At 48.5% G+C, this 20,942-nt stretch overlaps 1 protein-coding gene across 2 annotated transcripts in view; it reads left to right on the top strand.

Annotated features, from left to right (window-relative positions):
• Positions 1-20,942, top strand: part of LOC119382309 (low-density lipoprotein receptor-related protein 6) — a 637,453-nt gene that overhangs the window by 163,495 nt on the left and 453,016 nt on the right. For both annotated transcript variants that reach the window (XM_049412791.1, XM_049412792.1), the window contains exon 8: positions 903-1,153. In XM_049412791.1, the coding sequence (XP_049268748.1) occupies positions 903-1,153 (251 nt within the window). The remainder of the gene's footprint in view (positions 1-902; positions 1,154-20,942) is intronic.

Genomic DNA, 20,942 nt, shown 5'->3' with positions numbered 1-20,942 from the left:
TACTTGAGCGGAGCCGGAGGATCACTGAGAGGCTTCTACTGGTATGGCTTGGTGGGCTAGTTGGTATTGCATCTTAAAGGCTACAGCGCACAAAGACGGGGACAACAGAAGAAAACACAGGACGAGGCGCTTCGTCCTGTGTTTTCTTCTGTTGTCCCCGTCTTTGTGCGCTTCTACTGGGGGCCTTCGGGCAGCCGAAGGAGTGTTTTGACAACATTGTCCGGAGCGTAGCCGAGTTGGTGTCATGCCCAGGAGGGAAAACCTCGTGTCCTCCCTGCACCGCTTCAAAAGCCGCTCTCCGTTTCCGAAGCTTTCCCGCCGTTTTCCACCAGCGAAACGAAAACAGTCGATATTGGCTAACGGCCCGGCTGGGCGCAGTCATTGCTGCGTGCCCGCAGTGGGGTGCCTCTCTTCGTTGACCTGCTTTGAGATCAAACACCGGCATTCCAGGGGCCATCGTCTTCCCCCCCTCTTTTCAGGCTCGAGCCGCCGTTTCGTCCTCTCCTGCCGCATGGGCAAGCGACTTGCACCCTGTCTATCTTTTCAGGCATCGCTGACCTTGCGGCTTGCTCGAGGCGGAGTTCATAACTCAAATGTGACAACACGAAATCCCGCAACAGGGATGCAGTTTTTTAACATACCCAAAACAAATGATCTGTAGCCTGAGCAAATGTACCGTGTGAAGAATTTACTCTACTTTAGTGATTTCCTTGCTAAAATATGGGTCCAGTACTGTTGAAGTGTACTCAAGGACTGGGACCACAGTGGTGCAATGAGCACGCAACTCGACAGTTGTAGGTGACTTGTCCAGTTTTTGGCACAGAAAGCCAAGTTTCTTGAACACTTTGATGCATATCAATATGAAGTGGTACTGTTTCAGAAAAGTTAATTCCTCTGAGCAGGTGGATGTACTGGACGGACTGGGGTCAACCGGCGAAGATTGAGCGAGCAGCCTTGGATGGGAGCGAGCGGCGCGTGCTTGTCTCCACTGACCTGGGCTGGCCTAATGGGCTGGCGCTGGATGCACGAGATGGCCGGCTGTACTGGGCGGATGCACGCACTGACCGCATTGAGAGCAGCCGCCTGGATGGCTCGGACCGGAGGGTGCTGCTTGACAACCAGCTTCCACACGTCTTTGGCTTCACATTGCTCGGTGAGGTCTTAGCCATAATGTGTGTATGGTGACTTTCTCTGGTCCACTTCTCAACAAGAAACGTCAAGGAGCAATTTTACGTTTTTGGTCGAGCTGTGCAAATAGCAAAATTTCGGGTGCGAAGCGAATTCAAATATTGAAGTGTGAGTGCGAATCAAATCGAATATTTTTTGAATATTTCTCGAATATTTCTCGAATACTTCGAAGCGAAATTGCAGAAAAAAAGTTGGAGAGGATTCCTAAGCATATTCTTATGAGATAGCAACATGAAAGTGTTTCTTTTTGCTAATTTGATGAAGCACTGGCAGGGTGGTGTTTCATAGTTGTCTTATCAAGAATGAGGCAATGTAGAGGCCGAATTGTATTTACAGGGTGTCTACCGACCGGGAAAACCGGGAAAACCGGGAATTCTCAGGGATTTTGGGTAGTCTGGAAACTCTCAGGGAAAACTCAGGGAAATTGTGCTCCCATCAGGGAAAATCCACCGTAACCTTATTGAAAGGCGACGAAAGTCGCGGTATCGCTTGCTCAATATTTTGTGTACGCATTTTTCAAATCAAACGGGCCGCTGCGGCGGCGGAGAAGTGGCGCACCTCGATGCTGTCATCGCCTTCGGAGCGGTGAAGTGAGAGAGAATCCGGCTATGCGGGAACCGCGCGAACCACGACACATCGTATCGCGCAATGTTGCCAGGGTGTTCTGTGAGTACGCGGTGTAGTTGGCAGGGTTCTGTTTGGTGTCACAGAAGTCTGGCAACTTGGGGAAGTGCGCCCCAGTTCCCCAGTGCAATGCCCAGTGATACGACACGGGCACATCACGGACGCTGACACGGACGTGTGCGAAGTTGCCGGCAGTTTTTCCCTGTTGCTCAGTGAAGGCCCTCTGCGCCCTTCGGGCGCGGAAACCTAATCGTGGCTTCGCCCTCGCTTCGCGAGTGCGGCTCGGCCAGGGGGCGCTGCGTCGCACGCGTTTCGCCGCCTTTCTTGCAAAAACTACAAAAACCGGTCGCTCCTGTCCCCGCACCTGCCTTTTGACTGCGCTGTCTCCGCACGTTCAGGCACCCTGCACGCGCTGTTCTCTGCTTGCCGTGCACGTGCAGCTTCACGTGTCGCTTGCTCTGAAGGTTTAGAAAGATCCCAGAGATGGAAAAAAAAAACGTTTTCGCGGTGGGAATCTCACCAGAGGAGGGCGGTTGATCGACCACCTTTTCGGGACCGAGCAGGTCGTCAAGGGCGATGCTGTTTGTGCGAGCGCTACGTGCGTGCAGATGCTGAACGGGCACATTTCTTTGACATGAATAGGGAGGTGACTGTGCCAGTTCTGTAATTATGTTACCGGTAAAACGCACATTCGTTACGGCAGTCGTGTATGTATACTCGGAGCTGTCAGCAACCATCCAGCACGCTTTCGCGTGCGTTTTCTATTGATAACTTTTCAATTGCTTGGATGCCAAGTTTGTCGTGCGGCTTTAAATTTATTATGAGCTCAGTGTGAAGAGCACAAATTTACATCTGCCCTCTTGAGTCACTGGCTGCATCGCAATGCGCAGTGTTGAGTTTCGTGGGAGTTTCACTTTTGCCGAGGTTTGCATCGAATGGTAACAACGTCGGAGCGCAAGTTTAATGTTACCTTGGATTTTTTTAGAGCTTCCATTGACAGCATAATGATATACGCAAACAAAAAATAAATAAATATTTCATGCCCACTTCGACGATGCATGTTTCTTGCAGAGGCGTGTTTCATTTCGAATAATATCGACGCCTGATCACGCACCGTGTTCGCTTATTCGAATGTCGCTTTGGTTGTTTCGACAGCTCGCTTGGTCAGCATCATACTATACAGGGGCGTAGCCAAGGGGGGGGGGGGAGTGGTTCAAACCCTCCCCGAAAATTTTCAATTTTGCTTGCGTATATGTACACGCACACATACAAATGCACGCACAAACATACATAAAGTATGGTTGGACCCCCCCTTCCGAAAAAAATTTCTGGCTACGCCCCTGATACTATACAATACCCAATGGGATCGCGCATGTTTATGATTATGCCGAAATTATGTGCCCAATAATAAGCGCATCTGAATTCGCGAAGCCATCGAAAATTTAATTGCCACCTTGGTTCTTTTTTCAGCTCGTTTCCAAAGCGGCATGCAAGGCTTTTTATTACGTGCCGAACGCATGACATTAATACGAGGCACGCCGTGGTGGATTAATTCGGATTAATTTCGGCCACCTGGGTTTCTTTAACGTGTACGTAAATCTAAATACGCCGGTGTTACTGCATTTCGCTCCCATCGAAATGCAGCTGCTGTATGCGTGAATCGAACCCATGACCACGATTTTAGCAGCGCAACACTTCAGCCTTCTAAGCAATCACGGCATGTCGCATGCAAGGCCAATATAAACGCTCAGTGTAAACATGCAGCTTAATTCTGTTTACAGGGAGCCGCGACGGGAAATGTACCGCAATCAGCTGAATTGAACACTTAGTACTCACGGTACGTTATTTAAACTGTGGTGTAATAAGTCCAAATGCTCCGCTGCTGTAACATTACAAATGGCTGACTCGGAAAGCCAGCGCACAATCTCGAAACGTACAGCGGCTGTCTGTTTGTTGCAACTTCGGTTCACAAACGCACTTCCCTTTCAAATGAGCACGATCATCGCGTTTCTCCCCGTTAATAGTTCGTAATACTGTGTACGGCAAAAACTGCTTCAAGGTGACAAGACCGCGAAAGCATCGCGGCGAACTGCCATAATCCACTCTTGACGCCTCTGCTCCTCGCACTGCTTGCAACATGACAAGAAGTTTTCGGCTCTTCGACATTTTTAAACTTTTGTGACAGTTCACAATGCAGCAGGACTGCGTGCCTGCTTTCGAGTACGACGAAGGAACGGCGCCCATAGCGTGAAAAATGCGAGATAAAAGCCCCGGGGAGCACGTTCTCCGCGCGCGCGATGGGAAAACCAAGCAAGAGCAACCCGTCCGAGCTACCGGAGTTTTCCCCTCTCCCCGCCGGGGCGGCGGACGGCGCTGCGCAAACTTGAGCGTTGGAGGCCTATGGCCGGTTGGCAGGGTCTCGGTCACGCGCTACTGGCCGCTATCGCGGCTACGCGCTGTTTAGCCCGCGCGCCTGCCCCGAAGGGGCAGGCGTGCGTCCGTGTTCGTGCAACTGGGGCGCACGTAACCCACGAGCCGCTTCGCGCTTCTCAGTATTTTGCCAGCGTCCGTGGTGTGCCCTAAGTTGCCTGACTTCTGTGACACCAAACAGAACCCTGCCGTGTAGTTTTGTAATCTTTCTCGCGCGTGCTGTGCGTTATCGTCCGATATGGTGTTTTTGTTATCGCCGCGTGTTAAGTAACAAGCATGATTAGTTGTAGAAGCGGTAGGAGTAGATGTAACGAGTTTGAGTTATCTTGCAAGCGATCGCGATCGTGCAGGAAGCGGATGTCTTCGACAAGGCTCGTATCTGGCAAGTCATCCGGATCGGCGAGAAAAAAGACGACGCTTAGTGGCCTATATCCGAGAGCTCACTCGCTCTGATCCCGAGCTTCAAAGATGCTATTTAGGACTCCGTGAAGCACAGAATAAATTTCCAGGCGAGAGCTAGCGTAACTAACGGGCCCATTCACAGCAAGTGAAAGCTTTTTTTCTTTCTTTTTTTTCCCGATGAGGGCACTGCTGAAACAAGTTTTAGGCAGTCGACTGAAATTTTTTGGGGCTGCAGCTCGCAATTACCAGCCACACTACGTGGATGTTTGCTAGAAAGCCGAATTACAAAACTTTTCAGAGCCAAGGCATAGCGGCGACCGAAATTCGCGACACCGGCACGTGTCCCACTTGCTCGATTCGGCGCGCGATGTCGGAAAACAGTAACGTTTCCACCATAATCGGATGTGCCGTAATTCAGGCTGTTGCCGTGCTTTCATGCGATCTTAGCCCGCAGCTATATTGCTTTTTTCTTTTGCGATAGCAATTATATAGACACTCCGACGCGAATTTTTCGCCTTCGCCATGATCTTCCTTATCAAGTCCAAATCGCGATTACATCACCCCGCGCGTCGTATGCTCCATGTGCGAGTGAAAGTGCGCGAGCACTGCCGACGAACGGGGCTTAAGCAGAGATGAAACGAGTCGACCGTCTCATTCGCGCGATGGGCACACGAAGATAGGAGCCGACGGCGCGTTGGGAAAGTGGGGGGGGGGGGGGGGGGGGGGGGGAGGGTATGCGTGAGTCCGACAGGAAGTGCGTACTTTGTACCAGCGGGCGTGGTCGCGTGCGCCGCGGTATCTTTAGTGGGGATCAGCAGTCAGCTCATACCTTTGTAGGTGTTGTGCTCTAATTGTATAACTTCCGTTGTAGCAATAGCAGTGGCAGATCCCGGGGGGGGGGGGGGCGGTAGCTGCGATCGCCCCCCCCCCCCAAGCCAGCCACCTCCTTTGTCAGGCTGCCTGTCGACTTTGCCTCCTTTGTCAGGTTGCTTTGCCTGCCATTGTCCAAAAGGGGTAAAGAGAATCTTGTCCCTGCTCTCTACCTCTCTCATCGCTTTACCCTTTCCTGCTTCCCTATGCACATTTACAACGAAGGCTTCTTAGGCACCGCCATAATCCCCTCTGGGCTGTTGTAAATATGCGTGACCCACCAAAATGCACTGCTGAGCAGTGCCTTCAGCCTTTGTACCCCCCCCCCCCCATTCTGTACCTGAATCCGCTCCTGAGCCATAGATAGGGCACTTCTCTTAGTGCAGCGGCTGCGTTTCTTGAAGGAGCGAGCTGCTAGCCTATATTCATATAAAATTCCTCTTTGTTGCTATCGGATTTACTATTTCTCTCTCGCGGTGAAACTTTGACTCTTTTTTTTTCTAACGTGGGATGGTTTTCGATGTTGTGCGTTCGTGGAGAGCAAATGGTTCGTTTGGGCAACATGATAGCAAGGGCGTTGCATCGCTCTGGGCAACACGCGAGGATTTGACAGCAACCCGCAGCAGCAGAACAAGCGCATTTCCACAGTGCAATAAACCCGCATTTGTTTCGTCTTTACACGTGACACAAGTTTGTGACACAAGTGTGACAAGTTTTTCATGTTGCCATATTAGTCTAGCATTCTTGTGGCATTTTCAGTTTAAGATTAATCCTTCAGTAACTATGCCTTGCATGAAAGGTCGAATTTCAGTTTAACGAAGTTTCAATATAACGAAGTGAGTTGCCGCTTTTACCAACTTCGCTATATTGAGGTTTATCTGTACTATGTACTATTTGAATGGGATTAAGTCGTTTTCATTTTCTAACGTGCGTATTAGAGTGTGACATCACTGAGCGATATGGTCTTACCCATCTTGACATAAAACAAAGTTCTTTTTCACTCAGGGAATTTTATCAAAAACACTCAGGGAAAACCTGGAAAACTCAGGGAATTAGAAATGTCAACTCGGTAGACACCCTGAAAATTTTTATGGACATGATTTGGTGCAACCAAAGTGTTGCTGACAAGACTTTACTGCGTACTAGGCAAAAATGCCATTTCCTCAGCTTCTCCTCCTCTTTCAACTTCTTTGGAAGCCCAACTAATGTGGTGGAGTAGGGTGTGCTCCCTTCAAGTCCAGAGTTCCAAATCTGCCTCATGGATGTTGATATATAAGAACATCTGAAATTTTGGATGCTAAAAAGCTCCAGCGTCCGATTCATCGGACTACCTGCCCAAATTTCAGGTCCAAACGAGCATTAATAAAGCCCCCAACTCTGCCACATCTTTCATCTCCATGTTGGAACCAGCATTTTTTTTTAGTTAATACATTTGCGACCGTAGCGGAGTTTGAAAGGCAGCTTTGCCGCAATACGGGAGTGTGATGAGGTGAAGCATATTGAAAATCTAGGGACCACTTTAAATCGGACGTTGACTGCCTCTTGACTAAGTTCAACCGTAACGGAGCTTGAAAGGCAGCTTTGCCGCAATACGGGGGTGTGATGAGGTGAAGCCCATTAAAAATCTAGGGACTGCTTCGAATAGACCTTTTTCAAGCACACGAGCGCCACCAACGGGCGTGCAAGCGCTCATGGGAAATGTGTGTACGCCGCAGCAGCCGCTGCGATAAGCGCGCGGGCCTCGCGCTGTAGCTTTCCGCTTGCGCCGTGCCAGGACTTAGACACAGTGAAATTGTCAAGGTGCAACATGTTACTGCGCAATTCAATCACGAACTTCAGTGTTTAGCTGCGACGGCCTCTCGACAATTTCCATCTGTCCCACTGCTGGACCAGTTGAGCAGCTCAGAAGCGTCACTTTTCATTAATTTTTTTTGTCGCCAGTGTGCCTTACGGCATAAATGAAAAAAAAAAAATAATAATAATTCGGTTGCCTATGAAGTGCAGGAGCGGTCTATGATTCGCTGATGCATTTGGAGTCAACGTCCATCGACACTGTCGACGAATACAGTGTGAGGTTCTGATATTTTAAAGAGTACACTAGAAAGTGTAGTCGGCATTTGGGGAAATGAGATACATTCACTGCGTCGCTCGCACCATATATGTAACGAACGATAAGTGCCTGCTCACCTTCGTTGGTGCTATAACCACAGGTTGGAATAATACTTAGAGCGAAAAAAGAAAGGAGCAGTACAAGGAAGGAAATGCACAAACCAGCGCTCACACACAACTGAAAGTTTATCGCACGCGTGAAAAATAGCATATATACAAAAATGGGGGTGCGTCGCGTGTGTCATAAAGAGGCACAAAAAGTCAAACAACCCAGGCGCATGTTTACAGTCGATTAATATAGTTGAATTCCTTGTCTTGTAACGACTGAGAAGGTTGACTGACACAAAGTGTGGCGTTATTTGCGACATGATAGGCCTCCTAAATTTCTCGCATTGTCTGATTAGGTTGATGGTAAAAAATTACTGTGCTTTCGACGATGGGATTACATTTTCATGACTAACGTAGCGATCTGAGATGAGACGGCTCCATTCAATGAATTTCGATGCTTGCTGAGGCGCGTATTAATACAGTCGAGCCCGTTTATAACGAACCTGAGCGTGACGCGGCGTCCGTTCGTTGTATCCCGAAGTTCGTAATAAATGAAAAAACAGCTTTTAAAAAGTTACAAGTGAAAACCCAAAATTTATTTTTTCGCAAAAAAAGTCCATGATGCACGTCTGCTTCGAGAGTGCCGATGCGATAAGATTATTTAAAGCGGCAGCATGCCAGTTTATTTTAAGCGGCAGCATGCTCCTCGCCGAGGCCCTTGGCATAGACAAGTTACCTGAGACTATCTATGTAGCCAATTGCTACAGGCACGCTTGTGGGCGCTGGCTCCAACGTTTCATTGTCGTCGTCATCTGATTCCTCCGAGTCGCTCTTGCCGCGCACTTCATTGACAATGCCCTCATCCGTGCACGGTTCCGCGGTGTCGGCATCATCATCGGCCATAACGTAATCATCCCAGCAGATGTCCCGCCCTCCCATGTCGGAGTCGACAACGCGCTGCCACAAATCGCCGCCGGAGTGGTCCTCTTCGGAAGCTTCAGGGTCGGCATCGGATCCGACGTCGGCGAAGCCGGCCTTGCGGAAACAGTTTTGCACACATGTAGCCGTTACCTCCGCCCACGAAGCCTTTACCATCTCCAGAGCTGAGTACAGCGGCACCCGAAGCGGCAGGTTGGCTGCCGGCCGGTCAACAGCTGTGAGCATGCGCTCCACAACGCGGCGCCTATAATAAGCCTTAAACACGCGGATTATGCCCAAGTCAAGCGGTTGCACTTTCGACGTTGCGTTGGGTGGCAGGAAAAGCAGGGTCACTGCCGTGAGAGAGGCTTGTATGTGGTGCGCGGAGCAACTTTCGACCACAAGCAGCACACGCCTGCCTTGCTTGTGCATGTCGCGTTCTAACTCGCTCAGCCACTCTGCGAATAAATCGCACGTCATCCACGCTTTAGCACTATGCCTGTAACGCACAGGCACATAGCCCCGAAAACAACGCGGCTTCTTTGACTTGCCGATTACAAAGGGCACGCGCCGGTCGCTGCCATCCATGTTAGTGCACAAAAGCGCTGTGACGCGCACTTTACTGTGCTTGCCACCAGCACATGTGTCGCCTTTCATGGCGTGCGTTTTTCCTGGCAGCATCTGGTAGAATAACGCAGTTTCGTCGGCGTTATAGACGTCTCGCTCCGCATAGCTTAAAATAGTGTCTCGATTTGCTTCAAGCCACGACGCAACGTCTTGATCGCAGGCCGAGGCCGCCTCACTGACAATCGATTTAAAAACAATGCCATGACGCACCTTGAATCGATGTAGCCAGCCATTTCCTTGGCAGAGGTCGGGAAAATCCAACAGAAATGCGAAGTCTTTCTGTCATGAGTAAAGGGGCACGGGGCACGTGCCGGGCAGCGCAATGCGTCGATGGTGTGCGGGGAATGGAAAAGTACCCGATGGTGTGCACCCCCCGCCAAGTCGACGCAAGTCATTGGCCGGAGAAAGGCGCGTGCCACGCGACCCGAGCTGATGTGGGAGACCACGGAAGAAGAGTTGGACATTGTTCGTTGGGGTCGCCGAGGAGCAAGGTGTTGCAAGCCAGCGTCGCACCCGCGACGAGAGCCTGTTGGCGTTTAGTAGCACGTGATCTTTTTACGAGCTGGTAGCTGACCAATAATCCCTCGCATACTACCTGAAGGCATTAAGTCTGCCAGGACGAGACCCTCGTTATGAATGAAGGAAGGCAGATGATTTTTAAGGGCTCGTTTATCTTTGTAAGACACAATATTAATGAGAACTAACAGACAATAACGCCAAGGAAAGTATAGGGGTGTTATCTGTAGTATTTAGAATATAAATGTGAAGAAAGTAAAGTGGACGAAAAGATGACTTGAGCGAGGGTCTCGTCCTGGCAGACTTAATGCCTTCAGGTAGTATGCGAGGGATTATTGGTCAGCTACCAGCTCGTAAAAAGATCACGTGCTACGTGACGCCAACAGGCAAGAAAACAGTGTTCCACACTCGCCGCCATGGCTGTGATTGGCGCTGACTAACACTCCTTGGTTTAAATCAACATATATACCCCATAAAGTGGACGGGAGGATGACCGCCGCCGTAGCTCAGTGGTAGAGCATCGGACGCGTTATTCGAAGATCGCAGGTTCGGTCCCTGCCGGCGGCAAGTCATCTTTTCGTCCAGTTTACTTTCTTCACATTTATATTCTAAATACTACAGATAACACCCCTATACTTTCCTTGGCGTTATTGTCTGTTAGTTCTCATTAATATTGTGTCTAACAAAGATAAACGAGCCCTTAAAAATCATCTGCCTTCCTTTATACTTATTCGCTGTGTTTGATACGGAACCGCTTTTCTATTTTACTTAGATATATTTGTTTTTGTTGTTCAGGCTTCCCTGAATCCTTTTACTGTTGCTAGTCACCAGGTAAACGGATCTATAAGTGTCAATAACGTGAATAGCGGCGGTGTCCTGCAGCGCTTTGCGCAACTGTTCAATTCGTCTGAGACATTTCTGGCCTGCACATGTTCTTGGTGACATACACCTGTCCGGTGATCCATTATTGCGAAAACCGTAATATGTTTACCGGCCAGGTAGCACTCCATTGCGGTATTTGCACCATCGTGCGGAGGCTTCTTATTGAAGTTCATATGGTCACTTCGCAACGCGCTTGCTGGTCAGCAAGCAGAGCAGCGACTAGCTCCCATCAGTTACAAAAGCTACAAGCAAGAACCGCTATCAGCGATATGTATAAAGAGCTGTCATATTAAGCAGCTAAAACAGCGCAAATAAGTTGTTTCGGAATGAAACAGATATACCTTGAACAAGAAGCGCAAAACTTATGAGTTACTAACAGAGTTTTCATTCAAATGAAACACAATTGGTAGCAGTTAATCAATTTTCAAGCGAACATCTATGTGCATAGGCATTTAATGCTGCGTTATATAGATATATATTAACAAATTTGAGAATGTATCGAAGTATCTTAAGATAGAATTGGAATGTATCATATCAGATACAATCAGTGTTGCAGTATCTTGTATCTGTATCTCAAATACTTCTTGCCTGAGTATCTTGTATCGTATCACGATACAATTTCAAAGTATCTTTGCCCAGCCCTGCTTGAAACGTTAGCCAGAAATGTTCAACTGAGGAAAAGTCTCTAAAAATGCAATATTTCGAAGATCATTTTAAAAAAAAAACATCATCTTCGATTTTCTTTAAACTCTTCATAATTAAAGCCAAGCACGTGTTCTAAGTTAATCTGTAAAAACATGTTGCATTATTTTTGTGAAGTAGAAGTTATGAAGCACGAAAATTGACATAAACTGAGTGACCACAACATTGCGCGAGCATGGAGTAATAGTTTCCGTTATCGTTATTTTTAGGTCGTGAATGTGTTCTGTGGATTGACGGATTGACAGAAAAAAAGAGGAACAGTTGGTTGTGAAGAGCAAATTATTACTACATTCTACGCAAATCACAAAAACTTCTAGATGGGTCCCAGCCACTGAGCATGCCGAAATGCTGAGTCACATGCTTCGCAGGAATCGCTTTCAAAATCTTTCGCGCATGCGAGCCTGCGTGCGGCTCACAAAGGAGGTGGCTAAAGAGGATCCACTGCTGGATATTGATCGCTTCCCATGGCACATCGGCAATGTGATAACGCAGACGGTGCGTGGCGGCACAAGCGGCGCTTCTGCAGCCCGACCGCGCTCGTCTGCTCCCTATTAACCCATTGGCTTCCGCGCTCTCCGCGGCTGTTCCCGCCTGGTATTCCGCCGGAAAATTTTCGCGCCCGCCGGCGGCTTGGGTAGGTGCACCTAAACCGCAATAAAATCCGTAACTAACGTCATAGAATAACAAACTTTGTTTTATTTGCTTAACAATGCTTGACTGCATCAGTATGACTTTCGTGTGTGAAAAAGTTTAAAGCACACGGGCATGTGAAGAGCAACTTCACATTTTTCACACTCCCATCGGCTCTCGGACTTTTTGCCGTGTGCCTTACAAACTAAGCAAAGTCTTGATGGATTTTGCTTGACTTTGTTTGGCAGGATGTGGCGAGGAAAATGAGCCCATTCGGCGGCTTGTAGGCGCATTGGTGAGGCCGCTACAGGCGGGTTTCTTCGATCATGGTAGAGGGGCAGAGCGGTCTCTTCGAAAATGGCCTCAGCGAGATTGACCTTCCAATCAGTGTAGTGGAGCCGCTTGCCAGTTGCTTTGACAAATAGAGCATAGCTGTTATACACAGGGATGTCCATAATGTAAAAGAAGATTTTCTTGTAGCCTTTCGCATATCTTCTCATGATGGGAAAGGAAGCGAGTTGTTGGTCCTCGCGATCAACTCCTCCCATGCCTCAGTTGTAATCAAGTACAACTTGCGGTTTCAAAACTGGCAAGCCGTTCTGGCGACCCTTCTTTCCTGAATCGGTCACATTAGCTGCATTGTGCAAGGTAGAGAGCATAGTTACTTGCTTTTTATCTTGCCATGTCAGAGCCATGATGCCTCGTGCAAAGAGAGCTTTGCATTCACCTTTTTTCATCTTGAGTTTCTTGAATTCATCTGGCATGTTCTTACGATGTAGACGAACTGTACCCACTGCATTCGAACCAGATTCTTTAAGGCGACGAAACAGTATCGGTGAAGAATACCAGTTGTCCACCAACCCTTCCCTTTGAAAAGATCGGCGTCGATTTGCTTGGCCCCTTCCCTAAGTCATCTGCTGGGTGTCGATGGATTATAGTGTGTGTGGACTACCTGACGCGATATACTGAGACGGCGGCGCTCACTTCCGCTACAGCAGCTGACGTCTCATTCTTCCTGCTGCACTCTGTCATTCTTCGTCACGGTGCTCCGCGTGTTGTGATTAGTGACCGAGGACGACAGTTTACAGCGGATGTTGTTGAAGAACTATTACGCCTTTGTGGATCTGACTATCGGCATTCGTCACCTTACCACCCTCAAACAAACAGCCTGACTGAGCGCACGAATCGCACCTTGACCAACATGCTTGCCATGTATGTGTCCAATGACCACAAAAACTGGGACTCTGTTTTGCCATTTGTTACGTACGCATACAACACGGCGAAGCACGAAGTCACCGGGTACAGTCGCCGACCGATAAATCGGACACCGATAATTCGGACATGCTCATTAATTCGGACAGTCGCGCGGCACCGCCGATGATCCCATAGAAGTAACGTGTAAAGACGACCGATATTTCGGACAGCTGCCAGACCTACATTCGATAATCCGGACCTTGTCCGAGATTGTCGCGCCTGCCGAATCGCCAGCCATTATCTCCTCCAGCACCTGTACCATACAAAGTATGGCCTCAGAGATTAAAACGAAAGATAAATGGTGATCCATGAGGCTTTATTTTGATCGCTACTTTATGCCTCAGAGATTTGTAATTGGAAATGCCAATCTTGGAGGCACTGGTCAACTGTGGGAAATCGTATCGACATCGCGAACATCCTACATTCCGGTTCCTGTATCCCCGCGCTGCACTGGCTATCGCCGCCATTCAGTCGAACGTGTCCGCGGTAAAGCGTTTTGTGCGTGTGTTCATTTTTATTTTGAGACTTCCTTTATTTTACGCTTTGCTGTCTCAAAAGATCTGAGTTAAATGGCGCCAACGGTGCCCTCACAGCCAGCGCCGACGACAACGAAACGCAGCAGATACAGTCAACTGCCGATTTTTCGGCCCGATTTTCCGGACATGCTCGAAAATTCGGACGCTTTCGCGGAACCGTCACCAGCCCCATAATGTCAATGGACAAAAACGTCCGAAATTTCGGACGCTAAAACTCTTCGGTGTCCGATTTTGCGGACTTTCTGCCCAAATTGCAGGTCCGAAAGGCAATAATTGAAGCCCCCACCTCTGCCGCGTCTATCATCTCGGAGGTTCGAACCAGCGCTTTCGTGAGTCGACCTGTTTGCGACAGTAGCAGAATCCGAAAGTCAGCTTTGTCGCAATGCCGAAGTGTTATGGGTGAAGCGGACCAGAAATTCAAAGGGGCCGCTATCACGGCGCCGTGCGGCGATGTCTTTACGGATAAGCAGTGGAAATGCACGGAGGCGTGATGGCGGCAGGTGGCAAACGCGCCAGTACGGCTCAATCGCTGACAAGCCTTGCGTAAGCATCTTCAGTCAACTGCTCCGTAGTGCATGTGACCTGGCGCAGTTGCATGCGTAGTGCACGCATTTAATATGCGAGAACCCAAACGCGGCGCGCCGCCATTCATGCTGCCTCTTTGTGCGACCGCTAGGTGCGCCGTACAGACGAACTATGCCGTACAGACGCGTTCCCTTCACGAACAAAACCAGCTCGTCATCGTACAGCGATCACATCACACTGGCGGAGATACAGGCGGACTTGGTTACACGTAAGCGGAAGTGCGTGCAGCAACGCATTGACAACTTTTTTCGGCCACCGGGACCCTGAAGTGTCAAATAAAAGTATTTATTTCTGACGCATTCGTTTTTTCGGACATTCGATAATTCGGACTTGTTTACGTTCCCTGTGGAGTCCGAATTATCGGTCGTCGACTGTATGCGCCTTTATTCTTGCTCTACGCTCGCCATCCCCAAAGCTTTATCGACATGATACTTCCCTGGTCTCCGCATGAAGACTTCTCAGTAGCCCGGACTTTATGTCGTGCTGAAGAAGCTCGTCGACTGGCTCGCCTCAGGACTATTTTGTCACAAGATCGAGCCAAAACTCGTTATGACGCTCGACACACGCCTGTCACATTTGCTCGTGGAGGCTTTGTTTTGCTCTGGACGCCTGTTCGGAAAAAAGGATTGTGCACGAAGTTTTTGTCCAGGTATACCGGACCATACGTCATATTGAGACGTTTGAGTGACGTCACGTTCGTCATCGCCAAAGTGTCCTCTGACAACCGGCGGTCACGTAGAACCCAAGCAGTACATGTTGCCCGCCTAAAGCATTACCACCATCGGGCTACCTAACTCGCTCGGAGAGCTTCGTCTGCACCCGGGGAAATTGTCACGCTGCATGAGTTCGCTGGAGCCAAGAAGAAGAGGAAGGAGAAGGGCGCACGAGGCGCGAGCCGTTGTGGGGCTGACCGTCCTGTCCCTTGCGCTGCACCCAACATCTCTCATTATTCTCAGCTTGTAAATAAATCCATACCATTGTTACAGTTTCATGTGGCCATCATGTAAGTGTTTTCCGACGAGGTCAAGAACAACGGCCTCACTGCACAATAGCCCATCAGTTGCTGGTGTTTTCTCACTTTTTCCAGTATAAATTGAGAAATTCAGGCAGTAACCACTGGATGACTCACATAGTTTGTGGAATTTCAATCCAAATCTTGCTCGTTTCGAAGGATTGAACTGAACGTAAGACAGCCGACCGCGAAACTTCATCAGGCTTTCGTCGACCGCAAGATCTTCTTCGGGATGATAGGCTGCACCAATGGATTTTAGTATGTGCTCAAGGACAGGCCGTATCTTCCAGAGCCTATCTCCATTTTGGGGAATGCTGTTGTCGCAGAAATGCAGATAGCACGACAGTGCCCAAAAGCGATGCCTTGGCATGACAGTGGCAAAATATGCTGTGCTGATGACAGGTCTCGTTGACCAGTAGGACTGAATGCTGCTCTTTTTCACTTGGCTCATCAACACGCACATGGCGAAATAAGCTTTCATTTCACCTGGCGTTGTTTCATGCCATGAGGGGTCGGGATGCGAGCGCTGCTTCTCGATTGCAAAGGCGTTTGTGTGCAAAGCAATTGTCCCCCAAATCTCTTCTCCAAGAAGCGCGTTGAACATTCCTAGAGCACTCGGACTTGCACCTACTTGAAGCTCTATGGATCTCTTGATACCTGGTTGGCCGCTGAAAGGGTGCTCGACAATTTTTTCAACACTGTCATCTTCTTCCCATCGCCAGTTTTCAATCCTACGCTTCTTTGGAAATGTCTGCGAAGCATCCATGGAGGCGTCCGCTGAACACAGATTCTCTTCTTCATCACTACCACTTTCATCAGTTTGGCAGTCCCCATTGTCTAACAAAACATCGTCCTCATCACAAACGTCACTTTCTTGGTCACTGTCGAACACAAGATTCAGTATTTCTTCATCCGTCAAACCGCGTTTGTTCCGTGACGCCATGTTTCGAAAAAGCCGCGATAGTGCACCCTTCGCCTCTGAAGAAAAAAAAACCACTTTCAAACAGCTAAAAAACCTGGACAACTATGTCCATCTAGCGGATAATATACCAAGCAAAAAGCAAACACAAAGTACTGTGCTGCCATCTATGAAACAATGTAAAAAATAAACATTTTCAAGGCGGCCGGCGCTTCGCCGGTCAAAGCGCTTTTGGCCTCGCCAACCTGGCCGGCGGAGTGCCGGCCGCGGAAGCCAAGTGGGTTAAAAAAGAAAAAAAGAAAGAACATAAGCAACAGCTCGACTCGCTTAACAAAGTAATAAGAGAACGTCGGCTTTCACTTACGCTCGTCGTCGACAACCCAGCAGTCCTCTGCTGGTCAACGAACGTGAGTAAATGTGCACGTATTGCACTCCCCTAATATTGATGGCCACGTTGTGGAGCTCAGAGCGAGTGTTTTGCGCTGACTACCTAAAGATGCATAAGAAGAAGACTGCCTACGAGCGTAACTTTCAATGTGTGAAAGATTTGAATGTCGCCTTACTAACGAAGCGAATGCCAGAAGAAGCCTCATCCATAAGAGAAACCGACATTTTGTGCCAGAACTGTTTCAACCGCTTCAAACAGATCGCCGTAGTGTCTCCGGATGCATCTCATTCTGACGAAAATTTTGTTCCCGAACAAAGTGCTGTCGAAGAGCTAAACGTATTCGTTAAGACAACCGACATGACACCCCTGAAAATTCCAGCAAAAGTGAAAGCACATTGCTGAGTGTCCTACGCCAAGTGTAAGAAAGCGGAGATCGAGGGTGCTGTCTCGAGGACAATTTCTGCTGGCCTTACAGCAGCGTACGGCACCACAGGGGAACCTGGTCCTTCAGCGGAAACCTGCAACACGTGTCGCGAGTGACTGCGCAACCTAAATGACGCGTTCGATACCAGCGAATCATACCATGAACGCTGCCGCCTCCTGACATTGGTCCCTGTGAACCTTTCCCATCAATAGAGTCGAGAAATGATTCCATCCGCAACTCGGCACTTCATTCTGAAATCCAGAAAATACAGAGACACCCATGGGGTGTGGTAAAGTCCGGACCTCTACACCAGATTGAAGCTGAACCCAGAAGACATACAGGCAGCAATGAAATACTATACTGGAGATGAGCTGAACTGCACCCAACAAAGCCCAAACAAGAAAGATGTCATTGCAATTACATCTAAAGGACGAAAGGAGTATATTTCAAAACGGCTGATGACCAGGTTCATTCGGGAAACATTTCGTCTATTTAAAGCGGCTCACCCTGACACAGGTATCGGGCTCACGAAGTTCTCCTCCTTGAGTTCTCCTCCGTTTCAGCCTCCTTGAGGCCGAAATGGGTTGTGTGCACTGCGCCTCATGAAGTTTGCGTCTGCACATACTGTGCAAACGCTAAGCTAAGTGCACGGGCCTTAGAAATAGCCACTGGTCAGAAAAGAAGCGTCGAAGACCTTCGTGATTTGACCGTTTGTAAATGGGCCGTCCAGACGGTGTTTTCTATCCTTGTGTTACTCGTGCCCACACCTCAAGTTATTACAGGCGCCTGATCTATAGGATCCCAGAGAAGAGGAAGTTGTGTTCGCAACCTGGGAGAAAGGAGATTTGGTCAAAAAAGCAGTAAGTCCAGACGCTTTCGTGCAACACCTTCAACAGTGCTTTAAAAAATGGGTGCCTCACGAGTACATTCGTCGTGTTCAGGTCAGAGCCATTAACGAATCAGAACAATCCCTCGAGAAAGGCTGCATCCTCTTGCATTTTGACTTCGCAGAAAACGGGACCGTAGTTCTGCCGGGAGAAGTTCAGTGATATCACTGGCGAAAAACCCAAGTCTCCATCTTCACATGCGTCGTCACGACTAGAAAAGGAACCCGCAGTTGCGCTCATAAGCAATGACACTAGCCATGACTCCGCCCACGCATGCTACGCTCTCGCAAAGGTGCACAAGTGGCTAGAGGGTGTTGCTCCTTTATATGCACATTTTACATACGTCAGTGATGGTGCTCCGAGCCATTTCAAGAACAGGTACCAGCTCCACGAACTTACAATGACCAAATACTTCCGCAGCGGGGCACGGCAAGAATGCTTGCGATGAAATTAGGGGTGTCGTGTCGTCAAGCGTCACTGCAACTTTACACAACCTCTGCAGCTCCGCCACATCAGTTATAAAGTGCGCGAAAGACATGGTAGACATTCTCATCACAAAGCTACAGAATGGGATGCTGATTCACCTTCCAAGTGCTGTCTTGAAAGCCTTCAGGGAAATGAGAACAAAGAAGTGGCAGTGCATCCGTCCAGTGCATGGCATTCAGTCGTGGCACATGTGGCAGTGGACGCGCGTCAGCCAAGAGCGCAACGCATTGTTTGTTGCAAGAACAGCCGAATCTCCAAAGAAGAAAGTGCCGGAATAGACGCTGCTTTTCAACCATATAGATCTACAAAAGGTGCAGCGTATGAAGCAAGAATAACTCCACAGCGGTGCTTCTTCAGCTAAAAATGATTCTCTACCCGAACCTCCTTAGTGAAGCGTGGGAGGCTGCGATATCGAAGCCGAACCTGGTCGACCAGCGCCAACTCGTCGCGCGGGCCTGGCAGGCGGTCCAGGCCAGAGGGTTCCTGGAATAAGGACCCTCCCACATTCACTTACTGGCCACCTAATAAACGTTTTTGTGTCTCTCTCTACAAAATGAAAAACGTTCATTGCGAATCAGGTTAATTTTATTGAATGACAACATGCCTCGTGCAAAGAAGCAGGAATTATCGTTCCGAGGACGCAGTGATACAGGCGTAACAAGGAAAACATGACACTGAAGGTCACCAACAATAATGCAGCTGCTAAGTGTGAAAAGTGTTATGACTCTTGTGGGTGGTACTCGCATGACCGCGGCTTTCCACGACGGTCCACCCTGGGTACCTAGCGCAAGGCTTGCCGCAGTAATCAAGATCACAATGTTGCTTCACCAGGAGCAAAAAAAAATACAACTGCTTCAGTCACGTTTGTGACTGTCTAACTTGTCTGACTATGACTTGTGACTCTGATGCCCTGTGTATACATTAGGGGCAAATAAACTGTCCCTTCCGAGAGCCCGACTCGACTACATTTCTAGAAATCGTGCGATTAGTCCTTACGTCAAGACCAAAACTACGACGCGTGCATGCACACACATGAACAAATTTGCACTTTAAGGCAACTAATTGGTTTTCTCCGTCAATCTCTTGTCCCTTGAGCACAACCGAACACATTCACAACCTAAAAATAATGTTAACGGAAACTATTGCTCCATGCTCGCGCAATGTTGTGGTTACTCAGTTTACGTCATTTTGGCCACTTTTCGTGCTTCATAACTTCTACCTCACAAAAATAATGCAACATGTTTTTACAGATTTAGTTAGAACACGTGCTTGGCTTTTATTATGAAGAGTTTAAAGAAAATCGAAGATGGTGTTTTTTTTTTTTAATGATCTAGAGACTTGTCCTTAGTTGAACATTTCTGGTTAACATTTCAAGTCACTCTCAGCGATTTCATTCAATACATTTGTTAACCTAACATATGGCAATGTTCTCAGAAATTTGGGGAAGTCTGGCATTTATACGCGTGGAGAAAAAAAATCTTAGATCTGAGCATTATTAAACGTGCCGATTTTGCGTTTCTTTTTCTTAAAAGAACAGCATCAAAACTGCAAAGTAATAATGTTTCATCAACTCAAACTATCCATAGTATGTGGAGAAAATTTGTCAGACCTACAGCTACAACAGTTTTTTTGTAGCATCTCATCGAAATCCCATTTCCGTGAAGTTCGAAAAAGGCAGTTGCGGCTCAGTGAAGACTTCTAAATTTTTTTAAAGAAGGTGAAATTTTTTTCCGCGAGACTAAGAGTGGTTTTGTGGTCTTGGGGACTCGGACAACAAAATATATTTTTTTCGGCGAAATTACAGGGTGTCGACGGACATGCACAGACGTTCTTAACTGAACACACCCAACAGAAAAAAACCGGCAAAAAACAAAAAAAAAAACAATGACAATGATTGAGAGTGAGTGTAGAATGAAACTGTCGCGTGGCGAGTGCCGCCGGGGCACGGACATGCAGAGACCAACCAACGCGTACACGCTGCTGGCTCGGATGAAAGTGCCCCACTCTTTATTGGGCACGAACATATATGATTATATGATGCACTCATGCAAGTAACAGGGGGCGCTACGCTCCAGTGGCGGCCTCTACATCTCCTCCCTTGAGAAAGTTTGAAGGTCCGATGGGAGGATTGAGGACGCCAAACACATCACAATGTCATGAGTTCAAACGATGTGACGGAACAACGCGCCGGCCTTAATGTGTTTGTGTAACACCATCACTACGGTCCCTGGCTCCAGGGAATGTTGCAAAGGCTGCCCTGGGGGACCGTAGGTTCCATGCTGTTGCAGGCTGAGGTTCCTGAAGAAGAACTTGCTGCGGTGGCGATGGTTGCTGGGCAGCTGTTGGCAGCGATTCCTCACCGGAGGCACAAGGCACGAAAGGCACTAGGTGACGGCGGTTGCACTGTGGAACACCACCTCTGTTTGTTTCAAGCACATAGCTTCTTGGCCTTTGCCCCTGCTGAGGATCGTAGCTTGCACTTGGCCAGGGTGCACCCACCCACAC

The sequence above is a fragment of the Rhipicephalus sanguineus genome, chromosome 2, assembly GCF_013339695.2.
Source record: "Rhipicephalus sanguineus isolate Rsan-2018 chromosome 2, BIME_Rsan_1.4, whole genome shotgun sequence".
NCBI lineage: Eukaryota > Metazoa > Arthropoda > Arachnida > Ixodida > Ixodidae > Rhipicephalus > Rhipicephalus sanguineus.
Note: the sequence above shows the minus strand (reverse complement) of the source record. Positions and strands in the feature narration are given on the sequence as shown.